This window comes from Artibeus jamaicensis, unplaced genomic scaffold (genome assembly GCF_021234435.1).
Source record: "Artibeus jamaicensis isolate MK-2021 breed Jamaican fruit bat unplaced genomic scaffold, CSHL_Jam_final contig_410, whole genome shotgun sequence".
NCBI classification, from domain to species: Eukaryota; Metazoa; Chordata; class Mammalia; order Chiroptera; family Phyllostomidae; genus Artibeus; species Artibeus jamaicensis.
In genome coordinates, this window is record NW_026521820.1 from 1,963,893 (window position 1) to 1,984,199 (window position 20,307).

Below are 20,307 nucleotides of genomic sequence, written 5' to 3' on the forward strand. Positions count from 1 at the left end.
GACATGATGTTTATGAATTAAATTCCGATTAAGTCACTTCAATTTTTATCACATGGGGATGTCCATCCTTTATTAATATAATTTCACTATTTTTGGAAACAATTATGTTAAATCATTTGGCTAACACTACTGAATCTTTTAGCCATTAAATGTTCATCTATTTTAATTAATACCGACAATGACAAAGTGCTGCATTTCATTATAATACAAAGCATTGTAAAGCAATACTGTACTAAGCAAATGGACAAAATAGTATTTTTGCTTCCTTAAACTTTATTTTACAGGCTTCATACCATATAGTAAAACCATGCATATCAAGTAGATATAAGAGTTTTTTTCTTTTTAACTTGGGGTTTTAATGAAATTGATCAGAGTCCAAAAAATCCCCCAAATTCCACCAAGTTTCTTTTGAATTATAATCTTGCTAGAAATTAAATGTCAGGCACTAAAGAAGAAATAAATTTCTAAGCTCTGTCACATGAAGGAAAGGGATTTCTCTGTTACTTATTTTTTTTTATTGACATGAGGAATCTAAGCTCCCCAAACCAGTTTAGGAAAATTTAGAATATGATTAACACAAGGCAGCACGTAGCAACTATTTTGGAATCAGAAAATAGCCTAGTGTGAGGAACATAAATGCCTCCATATTAAAGGTAATCTAGTGTCTTAACACCCAGGTAATCCTGGACCCTTTAGCTCCTCCTCTTCCCTGGGAAGGCTCTGGAATAGGTACGCAGAGCTCTGAGTTTATCACAGGACTCACATCAATTCTCTCTCCAGGGTGAGGCACCCTCCATATTTCTCTCACCTTGTCCTGGGTACCAGATCTTTTTTGCTCATTCATATGTTCTCACTGCTTTTATCTAAATATATGGAGTCTGGAGGGAAGCAGAAGTGGAAGGTGCAGGAAGCTACTTGTGTTGCTGCCACCGAAGGCTTCTTTCTATTACTTTCCTTTACAACTGACAAGCTGGACTTGTCTGCCTTGTATTTTGGCATGTTGGTTACTTCTAGCATTTGGGAGCTGCTTTGTATACACTATCCTCTTAGGAAACACACAGCAGTTTATTACTTGAAAAATACTCCAAGTGAATATACTGTTGTAATAATTACATGTCTTGTTGTCTAAAAGTATGAAACATCTATGTCTACAGAATCCAGAAATATAAACAAGATTATGTTAAAATAGAACATACTGCTGCTACCCACACATCTAATTTCCAAAAGCAACCAACAGCACACTAGCAGCATTCTTCAAAACAATGCTTTCCTACTGAAGAAAAAAAAAAACAATACTTAATGAGTTCCCTCCTTGAACAGAATGATAAAAGACCATTGCATCATTCAAAAAGAGCCAATTTTCAGTAACAATTTCTGCACTCTCAGATATGTTTTTTTGACTTATACTCAGTTTTTTTTAATCATTGTCCTATCAGTGCTTGGTTTTACCATATTGTAAATCAAGTATTTGCAAGACACTCAACTGTGAAGGATTAGAGGCAGGAATAGCAACCAATGTATATATCTGGATAGATTAATAAAGAATAAGAAAGAGGTCTTATAAGTAGGCTGAGGCATTCATAAATATGTGGGAAACATAATCTGTTTTAATAACAGATAGAAACTTGGCTGCTTCTTTGGTATCAGTGGGAACAGTGCAGAGGTCTAACCAGAGAACCATATGAAGAGGGAGACTGGGTAGTGGAAAGCTGGATGAGAGCAAACAGCAGTGAGGGATGAATCCTTATTGCTCCCCTTTGCTACCCACCAAATTCATGACATACTGTACCCAAATTTATATAACACACTGTGTTAATAGGCTTCTATTTTTAAATGCAAATGCATCCTGGTAGGAATGTCTAATCCACACCCTAGTTCCAATTATTTATTTAGAATTGATCAATACCTTCCAGAGATTGAACTCTGAGGATAATAATCAGTAATATTTATTTCTAAATTTATTTTCATTTTATTCAATAAACACATCTATTTCTTACCATGAGCTAGGCTCTGCTGTAATCATTTTACAAATATTAACAAGGGAACAGGATAAGGTGGGGCTGAAGACATTTGGAGAAGAGAATGAGGCAATAGGCACAAGGATTGAAGGAGATAATACAATAGTGGGGGAAAGTCAAGAGGAAGGTCTAAAGGGATATGTTTGAATAAAAAACTGTCAGTTCTATAACTTTGCCTAAGACCCTACCTAGCTAGAGACAAATTTCTGTCATAAGTTCTTGTCATTGTTGAAAATTGATCCCAATTTAATTGTCAACTTAGTTCATAACAAGGTATCTACTTTGGTTCAGTTTGACAGATTCCTACTGAAAAGAGGAAGGACTTGGAAAATTTATGAGAAATTTCCTATATTGTTGTCCTTCACTGTCATGTCTGTGTACTGTTTCAATTTCCACTTTCCTCCCAGGGAGACTATCTTATACTATGGACAAGCTCCCTATTTTTGCTGTTGTTGTGGAACTCTTCACAAATAAGAAATGCTATTCTTTAGGTACACTGCTATGGCAACAGGATGTATCCTTATTTTCAACTGCTTTTAATGAGCTTTCTGGACATGAAAGAGCATGGCACTAACGTCACTTTCTTCGCAGAATCATTCTCATTACTCCAAGCTCCAGCAAGGAATGCACTGTGGTATTTTTTTCCACATGGATCATCTTGTATGGGCTTCCACACAAAAGGAAACTCAATAAATAAAGAGTGCTGAATGACAGGCTGAAAATAGTACACTGACTTCTCAGTCACTGGGTAAAGCTGGAACAACGAGGGCACAAATACAGGGGAAAGCAGATCATGGCCAATGCAAAATCATGGGTAAAGTGAATTTATAAAAATGTGGTACAAAATAGATTTAATTTATAGCTTTAGCTTAAAATCACCCAATATTTAGAAACAAATGCATTGTTGGGAATGTCATCACCTGGTACATATAAAAAATGAGTGATTTAAAAAAAAAATCTTCACCCAAGGATATATTTATTGATTTTTGGAGAGAGAAGAAAGGGAAGGGGGAGGGCTGGGAGAAATAGAGAGAGAGAGAGACACATACATGTGAGACACATCAATTGGTTGCCTCCTATACATACCTTGAGTGGGAATTAAACCCACAACCTGGGTATGTAACCTGACTGGGGATCAAACCCACAATCTTTTTGGTGTACAGGATTACACTCCAACCAACTAAGCCACCTGGCTAGGCAGAAATGACTGGTATTTAGAGAGCTCACACATCATACAAATTACTTGAAAAAAAAACAACCAAGCATCGTCTGCCAAAATCATTCTTTTGAGTATCTGAGTAGAATCGGAAGGGCGGAGATGCAGCTTTAGCCACACTATTTCAGGAGCTGTCCCTTCTCTTGTTGGACAAATGGCTGCTTCCAGGTACCTTTTGACTGACCGAGGGACGGCCACTAAGACAGATGTAATCCTACGTTGCTGGGCTCCCTGTTTGATGAGAGAGAGCACATTTCCACAGGAGTTTAATAGGACATATAACCTCAAATTTGGTTACACACACACATAATTTTTGTGTACTTAGCACATACTTCTTATTTCTATTGTTACTTTTAAAAAGTATTTGGGGCAGGACACTTAATATTATTTTGCTACAAAGTATACTTGTAATATAAAACATTTCTCAAGTTACAAAAAAGGGTACTTATATTTTTCTGTATTTACTTGCTTACTAATAGACCAATCATTTACTAATAAGATATCAATTTTGGAGACTCTAAGTTAAATTTGATATTACCTTTAAAGACTGTCTCTTAGTCACATAATTCTCAGACTGAAGTAATTTCTCATAATCTTCAAAAATCTAATGAAAAGAAAATAAATATTACAGTGTTAAACCAGCAATGACTTCTTGGCATTCGGTTTGAAAGCTTTCTTGCTTCAGACCTGAGCCCAGTGCAGTTCAAATGCTGTGCTTGCTATCTCTATATGCTTAGCCCTAGACTGATCACCAATGTCCATTGGAGGTTTCTCCTTTCACCATCCTCATTTACTCATAAAGACACTAGGGAGTAGGGAGGTCAAATGATATGAAAGAAATACTTCTCTATTTTATTTTAGTTCTACAAATTAGAAATAGAGTAGAAAAATGCAGTAATTGAGTACTTACAATAAATCATTTTGAATAAAACATCTATTGGGTTGCAAGACAATTCATTTTATGCCATATTAATGAAACCTGTTTATGTAGACTTGCTGGTAGCTATTAGTCTATGAATACTTTGAGAAAGATTAAATACATTTAATCTTTGCAAGAATTTCACCTGGTAACTCATAAATAATAGCATGAACAGGTGAAGAATAGGGCTACTTTTGCCACATGATGACAATGCTAAGCCCAATTGGCTTCTTTGGATCACTTTTACTCTCCCCAGAAGCTGGGGAACACTGTGCTTGGAGCCCCTGTTTCCTAATGATCATTAATTATTACTTGGGCCCTTCACTTTAACTCTCGAAAGCCAGTGACTGGGGAAGCTCAGCATCAACCTCCTACCATGTGTGATCATGCTCAAAGATTACTAAGGTGGAAAAAGCAAGACCAGCAGAGAACTAAAAGAGTGTTCAGAGAGTGAAAAGGTTCAAAACAGTCCTGTCTTCTGAGGGTCAAGTGTGAGGTATTTGTGCATGTGTGTGATGAAAGCAAGCTGTGCACGATGATAATTACTAAGAAAGAATTAAGAAAGTGAAAAGTAAAACCAGAAACATGTAGCTCACATTAAAGTCACAATAACTACACTGTTTTACATGAACAACTTATTATTATTCTGTCATGGAACACAAGGAAGATTTTGTGGGTCATTAAATTTATTGGAAAAACTTTGTGGTTTTAATTGCAACTATAAATACATGTAAAAGGTATTATTTGACTTCTGAAGCTACTAGTTTCATTATTTTAGAGTCATGTATCATGTGCTCCAGTTTGGTGGTTTACTGCTAAAAAAGAAAAAAAAAGAAACAAGAAACTCAAGAAGTATGAAATGTTTGAGGGAACATATGTTCTCAGAGCCAGTGTTCAAGGTCAGTGCAGCTGGCTCAGTGTCTGTGAAACTACTAAGTTACACAAGAAGTAACTACAGATACAAAGACAAAATTAGATAAATAAGGGGTCAAAGAGAATGACTTCATGGTCTCTCAAATTGTTGTGTATTATCTCTAATTTCAAAGCATTATCGCACATTTACCTTACTAATTCTATAGAAAAGATTAGAAGTTGATACTGCAAGTTTTGTCATAAACTATCTTAGCCCTCTTTTATTTTCATTTATTATAAATGTAACATCTAATGAGTCTTTATTTGAAATTCCTGCTAGAATCTATAATTATTAAACAACAAAACTCTAATAACAGTTCATTTCATAGATTAAAAATAGGCCATTTTCTTTTAGTCTTGAAGCTTTGGGACACCTCTGGCAATAAGAACTATTCTTTCATGGTTTACATTTAGATCAAAGTATTCCAACTGATGTAACAAATATTTTCTTGATAATTTTAGGACATGAAAAACATCTTGATTTCATAATTATATTGCTAATTCTTAATTTAAACTGCACCCTGAATCGCTGTGTTTAACAGATAAGGTTCCTTCCTCTCAGAGAGACCAAGAAAAAACTAGGAAGATACAAACACACCATAATAATACAATCTGAAAAGTGAGAGAAGGGTTGGTGAGGGAGGCAAAGAGGGAGAGAAAGTGTGTGTGTGTGAGTGACTGTGTGTGTGTGAGGGTGTGATTAGGGAAACCTTCTTAGAAGCATCACATTTCATCCAAATCTCAAAAGGATGAGTTGGCTTCACCATTACAGAAGGAAGTTGGAAGACAGAAATATTTTGGTTTGTCTACTAGTAAGTGGAACTAATTATCAACCAGGCAAAATGATTCATCTTAGTAAGGGTGGGTGTTCTATTTGAAAGAGCTACTACCTACTGGCTGTTAAGGGCAACATGAATGCTCTTTAGTCAAGATTAAAGTGAACAGATGCTAGGTGTTTCCTGGAGCTCCAGAGCACAACAATAAGAAGAGAATGAAAAAATGAGAAAGCCCTGATGTGCTAGCCATCTTCAATTTTCCCTAAAGTTTCCTGATGGCCTGGCTTCCAGGCAATAGACAAATTAGCTGTTTAGTTGATATGGTTGGTTCTACTGTAGATCGTGAACAGCAGTGAGTGCTCATAGACCTGAGAGAGGGAGGAAGGGAGAGAGGGAGTGAAAGAATGAAGTAAAAACTTAAAAAACATAACTTCTACTTACAGTGTCATAATTTTGTTCTAAGAATTCTGCTACCAATACTTTATGTCGAGTTAGTAAATCCTGGAAAAGAACAGCCAAGTGAAACAAAATTATTATAACTAATGAATTTTAAAAATATTTCTTTTCCTTCTAATATTTAATAAGTCTATTAATTTGAAACATACAAAAATTTCATTAAAAATTTTTTATTTACATCAAAAATTATTTCCAACTTCTGACCAAGATGGAGGTGTAGGTGGAAACACTATACCTCCTCACACAACGAAATTTAAGGACAACAAAGATATAGAAACAAAAACAACCAGAACAGACAGAAAACTGAACAGTACAGAAGTCTGACAGTGAACCATTCATACAGACTGGTAAGAGGGGCGGACTTGGCAGCTGGTAGAGAGGGGTCGAGGCAGGAAAAGTAGTGGTTGGCAGACCCAGGCGTGGGGACGAAACAAGCAGACCCAACCCAGTGAGGTGCACAGGCAGCTGGCTGACCATGGACACACATTTGCACGAAGATAAGCCAGGCAAAAATGGGCAATGAGACAGACCATAACCCAGGGCCCCAGTGATGGGAAATAAAGCTTAAAAGCACTGATTGAAAACTCTTGTGAGCATTAAGGTGCTGTGAGAGCCTCCCAGCCTCACAGGAGAGTTCACTGGAGAGACTCACGAGGTCCTAGAACATACACAAGCCCACCCACCTGGGAACCAGCACCAGAAGGGCCCAACTTATTTGTGAGAAGCAGCAGAGAGGATTGAAATCTGAGAGAAAGCAGAGCAAGCACCATTGTTCCTTCTCTGACTCTGCCCCCACATACAGTGTCACAACCCAGCGATGTGGGTTGTCCTGCTCTGGTGAACACCTAAGGCTCCAACCCTCATATGTAATAGGCATGACCAGATCAAAAAAATTATGGTTCAAACAAAACAAATTAAAGTCCCAGGGTCAATACTTCTAAGCGACCAAGAGAGAGCCAACCTCTCAGATGCACAGTTCAAAACACTGGTGATCAGGATGCTCACAGAATTGGTTGATTTTGGTTACAAATTAGATGAATCAATGAAGGCTACACTAAGTAAAATGAAGCAAAATGCACAGGGAAACAATAGTGATGGAAAGGAAACTGGGACTCAAATCAATGGAGTGGACCAGAAGGAAGAACGAAATAACCAAACAGAAGAGAATGAAGAAATATGAATTCAAAATAATGAGGAGAGGCTTAGGAACCTCCACAACATCTTTAACATGTCCTGGATGGTTCCAACATCCAAATTATGGGGGTACCAGAAAGGGAAGAGGAACAGCAACAAGTGGAAAACTTACTTGAACAAATAATGAAGAACTTCCCCAATCTGGCAAAGAAAATAGACTTCCAAGAAGTCCAGGAAGCTCAGAGAGTCCCAAAGAAGTCACTGTTAACAGCTTGGGTGGGCCCATAAGTTAGGTAGATGGAGTCTCAGGGGATTTCCAGAGCAGGGCTAACAGTGTTAGCCAGGTAAATGGAGTTTCAGATATTGCATGAACCTGCTGGCTCTGTTGGGGGTGGGTTCAGAAAAGGGACAATGACCTCTGCCCACCTTCCTGTCTGTGAGAGAGCTGGCCCCAGCTCTCCCCTTGATGCCAGACATTTCAGTTCCTCCCTGTATGCCACGGGTGCCTTTTAAGCTGCTTACTCTAGTGCTGGAGCTCAGAGGAAGTGACTGAGTAAATACACATCTGGGTTCTTTAAGAGGAACTTCTTGGGACTCCAGAAGTTTCTTCCATTAACTCAATCCCTGCTGGTGGTTGCAGCCAGAAGTTATGGGGACTTATCTTCCTGACACTGGAACCATGGGCTGGGGGGCTGGGGAGCTGGGACTCCTTTCTCATGACATATCCCTCCTAAATTTTTATCCACCACATGTGGATGTGGGACCAGCTGTTTCCACGTCTCTACTCCTACCAGTCTGGTTGGATATGGTTTCTCTAATTCCATAGTTCCCAGACTTTTATTCAACTTGATTTATAATAGTTCTGTATGATTATAGTTCTACAGTTTAGTTTCAATTTTGATGTGGTTGTGCAAGGTGAGCTGTGCTTACCTGTGCCTCCATCTTGACTGGGAGCCTATTTTTTTAATTGTATTCTTTCACTGCCATTTAGCCCCATTAAACTCCCCTCTCCCTGCTATCTCCATACTGTTTCTCGTGTATGAGTACTTTTACATTTTTGCTTGATACCTCTACCCCCTAAGTTCCCCCCAAGCCATAGCTTAACCACTTTTAAAATAGAGGTGCCTAGGACCTGGCTGGTTTGGCTCAGTGGACTGAATACTGGCCTGTGAACTGAAAGGTTGCTGGTTTGATTCCTAGTCAGGGCATGTGCTTTGGTTGTAGGCCAGGTCCCTAGTTAGGGATCTGTGAGAGGCAATAGAAGTATGCATCTCTTACACATTGATGTTTCTCTCCCTCTTTCTTCCTCCTTCAACAAACAAACAAACAAACAAACAAACAAAATCTTTTAAAAAATCAAATAGAGGTGCCTAGGATGCTGGGAAGCACAAGAATAGCACTTAGCAGGGCCATTTCAGTATCGTCATGTTCTGGGGTTAATAGGCTGTGAGGTAATGTGCAGTTATTAAATAGCCTAACACACCCTCTCAGAGTTGAAGACAAGCAACCCAATATTACAGACATAACTCTCAAGGAGAGTTATGCTTTTGGGCAAAGCATAAAGGAATATTTGAACTCTCCAAGTTATACCTAAAAGATACCCTGAATTTACCTTAATGTGGAAAGAAAATAAGCCTCACTTAATAATCCCTTTTATATGCTTAGAGGCTAAATACCTTGTTCACATATCATGCAAATTTTAATAAAAAACCTAACAAGAATTTTAAAGTTTTCCAAAAGAAATTCTTATACTTTAATACATATTTAATTAAAACTTCCTAAAAGCATATAGAAGATACAATAATCTCACAGAGAAAAGAAGGCAGCAGCAATGGTAAAACCCACCTATTTCAATTTTAATAAAATGTAAAATATTTAAAGCATTTTGCACTATAATTCTCAAGTTCAAAAACAGATTTTCATTTCATATTACTTATTGTCACAAGTTGATTGACCATTGGGCCTATTAGTGGAAATGAGGTACCTTTTTCTTCTAGGAGCACATTCAGTACTGTTCTGGAACTGGAATTTTAAAATGGGAAACCCTCTACAAGTATACATTCCTGGACTGTCTGAAGTCAAAATTTGAACTATTCCTCTATCAGGGGACCCCTGAGAGAGTAAAGTAGTCCACAGCATCCTTTAGGGTCCCTAATCTTTTTCTAGGTAGATATTTGGGATACCCAGTTTTCAGACAAGCCCTTCCCTAAAGCTCCTGAGCAATATCATTGATTTTCTGAGATGACCCATGTTATTTAAAAGTGGCTCTCTCCATGGGCTGCAACAGACACTGTGGATTGTTGCACCCATGGGAGCTGACCCCTTGCTACACGTTGTCAGCCTCCAGTATTAGGCCCATGCTTTCCGTCTGCCACAGGACCTGCACGAGCAGTGCTAGTAGCAATGCAGAATGTACTCTACTGATGAATGCTGCCTGGAAAAGTTTTTCGTTCACTACACATGAGTGTTTCATCACAGAAAGGAATCAGGAGGGAGTTCTGTTAGTGGCAGCTCCTTTAAGTTCTAAAGGGAAAAAAACTTGAAGTAACTTAAGAATTCAATAATAGAAGAATATAATATGGTAGAATTCCTCCAGCACATGTATATAATGGATACTGTCAATAAATAATTTCATTCTCTTTCACACACACACTCTTACACTTAAGTGTGTATATGTTATATATTCATAGATATACCCTAACATTTATGTGCATAATAAATATATGCACAAAACTCAAAAGATTATAGCAAGTATATACAATAAGTCCTCACTTAACACTGTCAATAGGTTCTATGACTTCAAGTGAAACAACATATAATAAACCAATTTTACCATAGGCTAATTGATACAAACAAGAGTTAAGTTCTTATACCATCTCATCAATATCAGAATGAAACACTGAATAAAATGACATTATTCAAGGACCTGCTAAACATACACATGTGCATACATACACATAATACATAGGTAAATATAATTGCAGCATTATTATAGAACATGTAACTGAGCAGGACAAAAAGAAACTAGCTAGGATTTTACCCAAAAGAAAAAAGCAGGACTGTCGGCCAAGATGGAGGCGTAGGTGGAAACACTGTGCCTCCTCGCACAAACAAGTTTAAAGACAACAAAGTTTTGATAACAAAATGCAGCCAAAACACAGAAAATTGAACTGTACGGGAGTCTGACAACAACGAACTACTCAGCCAGACTGGTAAGAGGGGTGGAGTCAGCGGCAGAGCGGGGTCAGGCAGAAAAGATCGGGCTGACTGACCCGGGAGCGCAAGCGGTGCTTGGCAGATGCTAGGCATGGGGTGGCAACAGGCAGACTCAGTGAAGTTGCAAGGTGGCTAGCTGACTGCGGTCACACATTCGAGTGCAGATAAACCAAGCGAAGGAGCAAACAATGAGACAGAACGCTCAGGCTAGGGCCCCAGCAATGGGAATTAGAGCCTAACAGCACCAACTGGAAAGACTTTCGGGGTCAAGGTGCTGGGAGAGTTCATTGGTGAAACCCACAGGGTCCTGGAGAATACACAAGCCCACACACCTTGGAACCAGCAACAGAAGGGCCCAATTTGCTTGTGGGAAGTGGCAGAGGGGACAGAAATCTGAGAGAGAGCAGAACAAATGCCATTGCCCCTTTCTGACCCTGCCCCCATATACAGTGTCACAACCTAGTAACATTTGTGATCCACCCTGCTGAACACCTAAGGCTCTGCCCCTCATACATAACAGGTGCGAACAGAACAAAACATTATGACTCAAGAACAGCTCAAAGCCCCAGAGCCAATACTTCTAAGTGACCAAGAGATAGCCAACCTATCAGATGCACAGTTCAAAACACTGGTGATCAGGATGCTTACAAAACTGGTTGATTTTAGTCACAAATTAGAGGAACAAATGAAAGCTAAACTAGTTGAAATGAAGGGAAATGGACAGGAAACCAATAGTGATGGAAAGGAAACTGAGACTCAAATCAAGGGAGTGGACCAGAAGGAAGAAAAAAATGACCAAACAGAAAACAATGAAGAACCAAGAATTCAAAATAATGAGGAAAGGCTTAGGAACCTCCACGACATCTTTAAACGCTCCAACATCCGAATTATAGGGGTACCAGAAGGGGAAGAGGAACAGCCACAAGTGGAAAACTTATTTGAACAAATAACAAAGGAGAACTTCCCCAATCTGCCAAAGGAAATAGACTTCCAGGAAATCCAGGAAGCTCAGAGAGTCCCAAAGTAGTTGGACCCAAGAAGGAACACACCAAGGCACATCATCATTACATTAGCCAAGATTAAAATGAAGGAGAGAATCCTAGAAGCAGCAAGAGACAAGGGGACAGTCACCTACAAAGGAGTTCCCATCAGACTGTCAGTGGATTTCTCAAAAGAGACCTTATAGGCAAGAAGGGGCTGGAAAGAAGTATTCCAAGTCATGAAATCCAAAGACCTACATCCAAGATTGCTCTATCCAGCAAAGCTTTCATTTAGAATGGAAGGGCAGATAAAGTGCTTCTCAGATAAGATCAAATGCAAGGAGTTCATCATCACCAAGCCCTTATTATATGAAATGTTAAAGGGACTTATCTAAGAAAAAGAAGATAAAAAATAGGAACAGTGAAGGGACAACAAACTCACAGTTATTAACAACCACACCTAAAACGAAAGCAAACTGAGAGGACAGCTAGATCAGGAGCAGAACCATAGAAATGAAGATCACATGGAGGACTGGCAACAGGGGAGTGGGAAGAGGAGAAGGGAGAGAAGGTACAGAGAATAAGTAGCATAGACGGTAGGTAGAAAATAGGGGGGAGGGCAAGAATAGTATGGGAAATATAGAATCTAAAGAACTTGTGACACATGGACATAAACAAAAGGGGGGAATGGTGGGTGAGGGGTGTGCAGGGTGGAGGGAAATGAAGAGGGGGAATAGGACAACTGTAATGGCATATTCAATAAAATATATTTAAAAAAAGAAAAAAGCAGAAAATTGTAAATAAAGTTGAAATTTTAAATAATTTAGATTTATTTGTTTGTTTATTTGAGAGAGGGGAAGAGAAGGAGAAAGGAAGAGAAACACTGATATGAGAGAAAGACATTGATCAGTTGCCTCTCACAGATACCCCAACCAGGGACCAAACTCACAACCCAGGCATGTGCCCTGACTGGGAATTGAACAGGTGACCTTTTGCTTTGCAGGATGATGATGAACCGAGTCACATGAGTCAGGACAATGAATTTAAAATTTAAAAAATTATTTGAAATAGTTCATCTCACCTCCTAACAATTCTGTTTGATAGGACTAAGTTTTGCATAGTCTTGAGTATATGCTTTAAAAATAAATGCAAGAAAAAACTCCAAAACAAATATGATGTTGAGAAACATTTCAGTGGTAAGTGGAGTTAAAACACACATACAGTGGTAGAGATGACACCAATCTGCCAGCAGCAGCTGCACTTACTATGTGCTGTTGTGTGCTGAGTACTTTACACACATTACTTCTTTTTTAAAAATTTTATTTATTGATTTTAGAGAGACAGCGAGTGAGGGAGGGACAGGGCGAGAGAGAGAAACATCAATGTGTTGTTCCATTTATTTATGCACTCATTCATTGGTTAATTCTTGTATGTGCCAGACTGGGGATCAAATCTGCCACCTTGGTATATTGGGAAGATGCTCTAGCCAACTGAGCTACCCAGCCAAGGGTACACATACATTATTTATAATCTTCACAACTCCACAAAGCAGGCATTATTTTCTTCATCTTGCATATATAAAAAATCAACCTCAAAGGTAAACTAACTTGCTCAAGGACATAAAGCTAGTAAAGTGATAGAGATAAAATTCAAACAAATTCAATCATGCTGATTCTCACAGGGGGAATTTAAAAAATGTGGTTGTAAGAAATCTTTTTTGGGAAAGGACAATTTGTAGATAATATCATGACAAAAACATAAACTAACAATGTTAAAACATTATGACTAAACTGGGCAGAAGTCATCTTGGAACTCAAAACAAAAAAGGTTCACCTACGAGGTTAAAAACAAAAGCCCAAACTAGTATAAAAACAAACTAAATCCAAACCAAATACACAAACAAAACTACTTGAAACCATTAACTTTAAAAGTGACTTATGGTCATGGTTACATATATTAACCATAGAATTTTGAAAAAATAAAGAAAATTGGCATTTCCAATGTTGTTAGTATACTAAAAAACTTTTCAAGTTACTTAGATTGCTAAGGACTTAAGTTCAATGAAAAGTATGCTCAAATAACAAATCAAAACATTAGAATTCTTTGATTCAATATTGCCCTGTAAATTAAATTGGGCTGAACATATGATGGCAAGACATTATCATCAAGTATAGTTTATTTTATTAAATATTGAAAAATCTTGGGAAATTTCTGAAATACATATTCATGTATATTTTTTCCTTCATTAAAATTCAAACTATGTTTATAATTATTTGGGAAGTCTCATTTTTTTAAAGTAACCTGTTTCCATGACAGCAACCATCAGATAGAAAAGAGAAAAATCAGGACTACAGTATCTATTAATAGAAAACATCTCTGTAGATGTTTAGGCACAAACATTTTGCTAGAAAGAAATGGAATAATTCTCAGTATTAAATGTCATTCTTCATATCTGGTGCACTAAGGCCCCTCTTACCATGTGTTCTACATATACTCTTTTTGAGCGTGGGGTTCTTCTGCAGCCATTGTACCATTTTGTTTTGCTGGGTAAGACTGAGAGGCCTGTGAAATGGAAGTCTCCTGGGGTTTCACAGCACTCTGAGCTTCCGTCCAGGTATGCTGCCCCCCGCCCCTTCTCCCCACCCACCAGTCAATTCTTTTTAGAGCCTGTCCCCAACCCTTTCTTCTCTATCTTTTCCTTCCTTCCCCTAATTCCTTGCTGTTCTTTTTCACTTTCTTCTTCCTTTCTTTACACCTTTGTCTTCTCTCTAATTCCTTCTTCCCTTTTCTTTTTTGCCCTTGCCCCTTTCCATCTATCCCAAACTTCCAGGGATGGGCTCTTCTTCAACCCTCTGATTTCTCAGAGAGAATCTAGAGAGCAGGCAGAACTGGATGGATACATGTTGAAAACCTGACCATCCTCCCTTCAAACCCAGATTCTATTCAATAGATTAATATTGTACTTCAGAATTAGCTCAAGCTTTTAGAGATGATGGCACTGCATCACCTTTGCTCTATTGTCTCATGCAATTCAGCCCTGGTCCCAAACAAACCTGTATACCCTGTTAGTAAAAAAAAAAAAAAAAGAAAGAAAGAAAAAGTCCCCCAATAAACTGTCATGCTCAAATAGGATTCTCTCTGACAGTTCATGTGAATTCAACTTTCCTTGTTTCATTATATTTCCAGAGATATCTTGGTTCCTTTTACAGACATTTTCCAAGGCAGCTACTCAGCCTTGCCTACTGTTTCACCAGCATATCTTCTACGTGAAATCCACTTACCAGTGTTTTCTTTTCTTAATCACAGAAGCCCTCTGGCTGCCCAGCCTGCAGGCCCTGTCTACATGTGGAACCCACTACATTCCTTTCCTTTCACCAAGTTTTCTTCTCCTGAGGTTCTCCCTTCTTCCTACTCCACTCTAATCTCATCCTTTCCTTGAGTCTTTCTGATCTCTGACACTCTCTCACACTTCCTCCAACATGGGACCCAATATACCTTTTAATAGATTATAGGAATCTTCTCAGAAAAGGCTGAGTAAATCCTGGTCTATAGATAATATTTACTTCTCAGTACAGCAAACTACTGTTTTCACCTTTCTCTACCTCTGGAGAGCTATTAGAAACAATTTATCATTTGGTCAACTTTCAAATAGTTTATAGCAATAAGATTATTGCTAATATCTTATTTATAGCAATAAGATTAAAGTATACATGAATATTATTAGTATATAAACTATGTCAATATTGTTAAATATATACTTATAATACATAAATCAAAAGTCATACATGGGTTACAGTTAAGTAATTACTAATTAAGAATAAATATAAGTATATTTGTAAATATCAAGTATAAATCAACCAAGAGAGGAATAATGAAATTAAAATTTGGACTATGGTTTATGAAATTTATGAATACACAGAATGTAACCAATGGCAAGAGCTATACTTAGGGCCTAACTAATACAAATTCAGGTATTTAGTAATGTTTATGAAAGCATTAATAAAAAACAATATACTCTAAAAAAAAAGAATAAATATAAGTATATTTGTATCTTAAAAAGTAGAAGTAAATTTGACTTATGTAAATAGAACAAGTAAATTGCTGACATACTGTTAAAGAAATAAATTAGATTATGTACATTTAAATGTCATGTCCAGAGGATGCTGGGAAGATGGTGACGGAGTAAGATGGAGCTGATGCTAGCTCCTGTACTCATGGGTGAAAATCCTGGCAGATCTATAGAGAAACAGCACAATAAACCATCGGTTACCCAGCATTTATGAAATTAAAAGTCCAGAGATTGTGACGGATGCTGAAACACCAGACAGCGGAAGAGTCAGCTACTGAAGCTGGGTCTCACGTGGCCCCCGAGCTGCCCCCAGAGCAACAGGCCTGGGAGCCGGGGAGTAAGGTAAGGGAGCTGGACACTCCAAGCCCCTGTGATGGTCCTGGGAGACAGAGGAGTCAGGAACCGGAGCTGGGACATTCTCGGCCCCTGTGCCGATGCCATAGCTACCGGCCTGGGCAACGGAAGGGTCAGTTGCAGGAGCTGGGACACCAAAGGCCCCTGTGACGCCGCCATAGAGACAGGCCTGGGCCCTGAGGAGCGAGCTACGGGAGCCGGGAAGTTCTCAGCCCCTGTGCTGCTGCCGTAGTAACGGGCCTGGGTGCTTGAGGAGGCGGCTACTAGAGCCGAGACATTCAGCAGTGGTAGGTGACCAACTCAGGGACCAGCGCAAGGAACAGCATGAGAGTAGGTGGAGACGAAGAACATCAAGCAACTTCAAGGAGTCTGCACCACTGAACTTCACAAGGATCATACCATAGAGGTTCACACCATAAAACCAGGGTTTCAGAACAGATCAATTTTAGAAGCAGAGACTAACAAGAAGAGTCTCAAACGATGGGAAGACAAAGAAACAATCCCCAAAAGAAAGAACAAGCAGAAACTTCAGAAAGAATGTTAGATGAAACAGAGGCTGATCAACTATCAGATAGTGAATTCAAAGCACTGGTTATTACGAAGTTCAAAGAGCTCACAGTGAACTACCAGAAACTACAGGGGAACTACAATGATCTCTCTGCAAACTACAGCAACATGAAAAATGAAATGGAAATTATCAGCAAGAGACAAGAGGAAATGAAAAATATAATTTTGGACCTGAAGAACACAGTAGAAGGAATCAAAATCAGGATCGATGAAGCGGAGGATAGGATTAGTGAGTTGGAGGACAAGGTAGAAAGCATCTCACAGAAAGAGCAAGAAAATGAAAAGAGGGTCAGAAAGAATGAAGAGGGATTAAGAGAAATGCAAGACAATATGAAATGTAATAATATCCAAATAATAGGAATACCAGAAAGAGAAGAAGAACAAAAGATAGAAAACGTATTTGAACGAGTAATGAGAGAAAATTTCCCAAATTTGATAAGAGAAAAAGTCTCACAAATCCAGGAACCACAGAGAGTCCCAATCAAGAGGAACCCAAGGAGGCCCACTTCAAGACACATCATCATCAAAATGGCAAAATTCCAAGACAAAGAGAGAATCTTAAAGGCAGCAAGGGAGAAAAAAGAAATAACATACAAGGGAGCCCCAATAAGGTTAGCTACTGACTTCTCAATGGAAACACTTCAAGCAAGAAGAGAATGGCAAGAAATATTCCAAGTAATGAGAACCAGAGGCCTACAACCAAGGCTACTTTACCCAGCAAGGCTCTCAATCAAGACAGATGGCCAAATAAAGAGCTTCCAAGACAAAAGAAGCCTAAAAGAATACGCCTCCACCAAACCAGCTCTACAAGAAATACTAAAAGAACTGCTTTAAGGGAAGGAAGGATAAGAGGGAGACAGAGAGGAACACAGGTACAAAAATGGCAATGAATAAGTACCTATCAAAAATAACCTTAAACGTAAATGGATTAAATGCTCCTATCAAAAGACACAGAATAGCTGAATGGATAAGAAAGCATGACCCACACATATGCTGCCTACAAGAGACCCACCTCAGAACAAAAGACCATCACAGACTAAAAGTGAAAGGCTGGAAACAAATTTTTCCAAGCAAACGGACAAGAAAAAAAAGCTGGGGTAGCAATTCTCATATCGGACGAAATAGACTTCAAAAAAAAGGCCATAAAGAAAGACCCAGAAGGTCACTTCATTATACTCAAGGGAAGAACCCACCAAGAAGACATTAACATTGTAAACACATATGCACCAAACATAGGGGCACCCAAATATATCAAGAAAATCTTAGAGGACTTCAAGAAAGATATTGACAGCAACATAATTATACAGGGGATTTTAACATCCCACTACCAAAAATGGACAGATCTTCCAAACAAATTATCAACAAAGACATTGTGGCATTAAACAACACCCGAGATGAAATGGACTTAACTGATATATATAGCGCCCTTCATCCCAAAGAAGCTAAATACACATTCTTTTCAAGGAACATTTTCAAAGATAGACCACATGATAGGACACAAAACAAGCCTCAACAAATTCAAGAATATTGAAATCATACCAAGCATCTTCTCTGACCACAAGGGACTGAAATTGGAAACCAACCCCAAAGAAAAAAACCCAAAGAACCCAAAATCATGGAGACTGAATGGTATGCTATTAAACAATGAATGGGTCAAGAATGAAATTAGGGAAGAAATCAAACCGTTTCTGGAAACAAATGAAAATGATCTCACAACAACCCAAAACTTATGGGACACAGCAAAGGCAGTCCTGAGAGGGAAGTTCATAGAAATACAGGCCTACCTAAAGAACATAGAAACATTTCAAACAAACAACCTAACCCTACTCCTGCAAGAACTCGAGGAACAACAACAAAGACAGCCCAGAGCAAGCAGAAGGAAGGAAATAACCAAGATTAGAGCAGAATTAAATGACATAGAAACTAAAAGCACAATTTTAAGGATCAATGAATCCAAGAGTTGGTTCTTTGAGAAGATAAACAAAATAGACAAGCCTTTAAGTAGGCTCATCAAGAAAAGAAGATAGAGGACACAAATAAACACAATCAGAAATGAAAGAGGAGAGATTACAACTGATACCACAGAAATAGAAGGGATTGTAAGAAATTACTATGAAGAACTGTATGCCAAGATTTGAAAACCTAGGGGAAATGGACACATTCCTAGAAAAATACAATCTTCCGAAACTCAGTGAAAAAGGAGCAGAAAATCTAAATACACCAATAACAGCAAAAGAAATTGAAGCAGTAATCAAAAAACTCCCATCACACAAAAGCCCTGGACCAGATGGTTTCACAGGAGAATTCTACAAAGCATTTAAGGAAGAGCTAACCACTATTCTCCACACACTATTCCAAAAAATCCAGAAGGATGGAGAACTCCCAAATTCTTTTTATGAAGCCAGGATCATCTTAATTCCAAAACCAGATAGAGACACAACAGAGAAAGAAAACTTCAGGCCAATATCGCTGATGAACATAGATGCTAAAATCCTCAACAAAATATTGGCAAATCGCATCCAACAATATATCAAAAAGATCATACACCATGACCTAGTGGGATTCATCCCAGGGATGCAAGGATGGTTCAACATTCGCAATTCAGTAAATGTAATACATCACATAAACAAAAGCAAAGACAAAAATCACATGATCATATCAATAGATGCGGAAAAAGCTTTTGATAAGGTACAACATCCATTTATGATAAAAACACTCAGCAAAGTGGGAATACAGGGAGCATTTCTCAAAATAATAAAGGCCATATATGAGAGACCTACAGCCAATATCATACTCAATGGGAAAAAACTAAAAGCTTTTCCACTAAGATCAGGAACAAGACAAGGATGTCCACTGTCACCACTTCTATTCAATATAGTATTGGAAGTCTTACCCACAGTGATCAGGCAAGAAAAGGAAATAAAAGGCATCCAAATAGGAAAGGAGGAAGCAAAACTGTCACTGTTCGCAGATGACATGATAGTGTACATGGAAAATCCTATAGACTCTACCCAAAAACTGCTCGAACTAATTAATGAATTTGGCAAAACAGCAGGATACGAAGTCAATATCCAGAAATCAAAGGCATTTTTGTATACCAACAGTGAATCAGCAGAAGCAGGAATCAAGGAAAAAAATCCCATTCGATATAGCAAAAAGAAAAATAAAATTTCTGGGAATAAATCTAAGGAGGTAAAAAACCTGTATGCAGAAAACTACACAGCCCTGAAGAAAGAAATCAAGAAAGACACAAACAAATGGAAATATATACCTTGTCCATGGATTGGAAGAATTAACATCATCAAAATGTCCATACTACCCAAAGCAATATACAGATTCCATGCAATACCTATTAAAGTACCAATGGCATATTTCACAGACATAGAACAAACACTTCAAAAATTTATATGGAACCATAAACGAGCCCGAATAGCAGCTGCTCTTTTGAGAAAGAAGAACAAAGTAGGGGGGGATCACAATACCTGATATCAAACTGTATTACAAGGCCACTGTAATCAAAACAGCCTGGTACTGGCATAAAAACAGGCACATAGACCAATGGAACAGAACAGAGAGCCCAGAAATCAACCCAACTCTCTACAGTCAATTAATGTTCAACAAAGGGGACAGTAACATAAAATGGAGTAAAGATAGCCTCTTCAGCAAATGGTGTTGGGAGAACTGGACAGC

The 20,307-nt window shown here is 38.3% G+C and overlaps 1 protein-coding gene across 6 annotated transcripts in view; it reads right to left on the reverse strand.

Moving 5' to 3' along the window:
• Positions 1-20,307, reverse strand: part of CAB39L (calcium binding protein 39 like) — a 155,039-nt gene that overhangs the window by 43,337 nt on the left and 91,395 nt on the right. For 5 of the 6 annotated variants that reach the window (XM_037154577.2, XM_037154572.2, XM_053665374.1 and 2 more), the window contains 2 exons: positions 6,283-6,342; positions 3,773-3,838 (listed from right to left, as the gene is read on the reverse strand). The exons of the other annotated variant lie outside the window; for it this stretch is intronic. In XM_037154577.2, the coding sequence (XP_037010472.2) occupies positions 3,773-3,838; positions 6,283-6,342 (126 nt within the window). The remainder of the gene's footprint in view (positions 1-3,772; positions 3,839-6,282; positions 6,343-20,307) is intronic. 6 annotated transcript variants of the gene reach the window in all.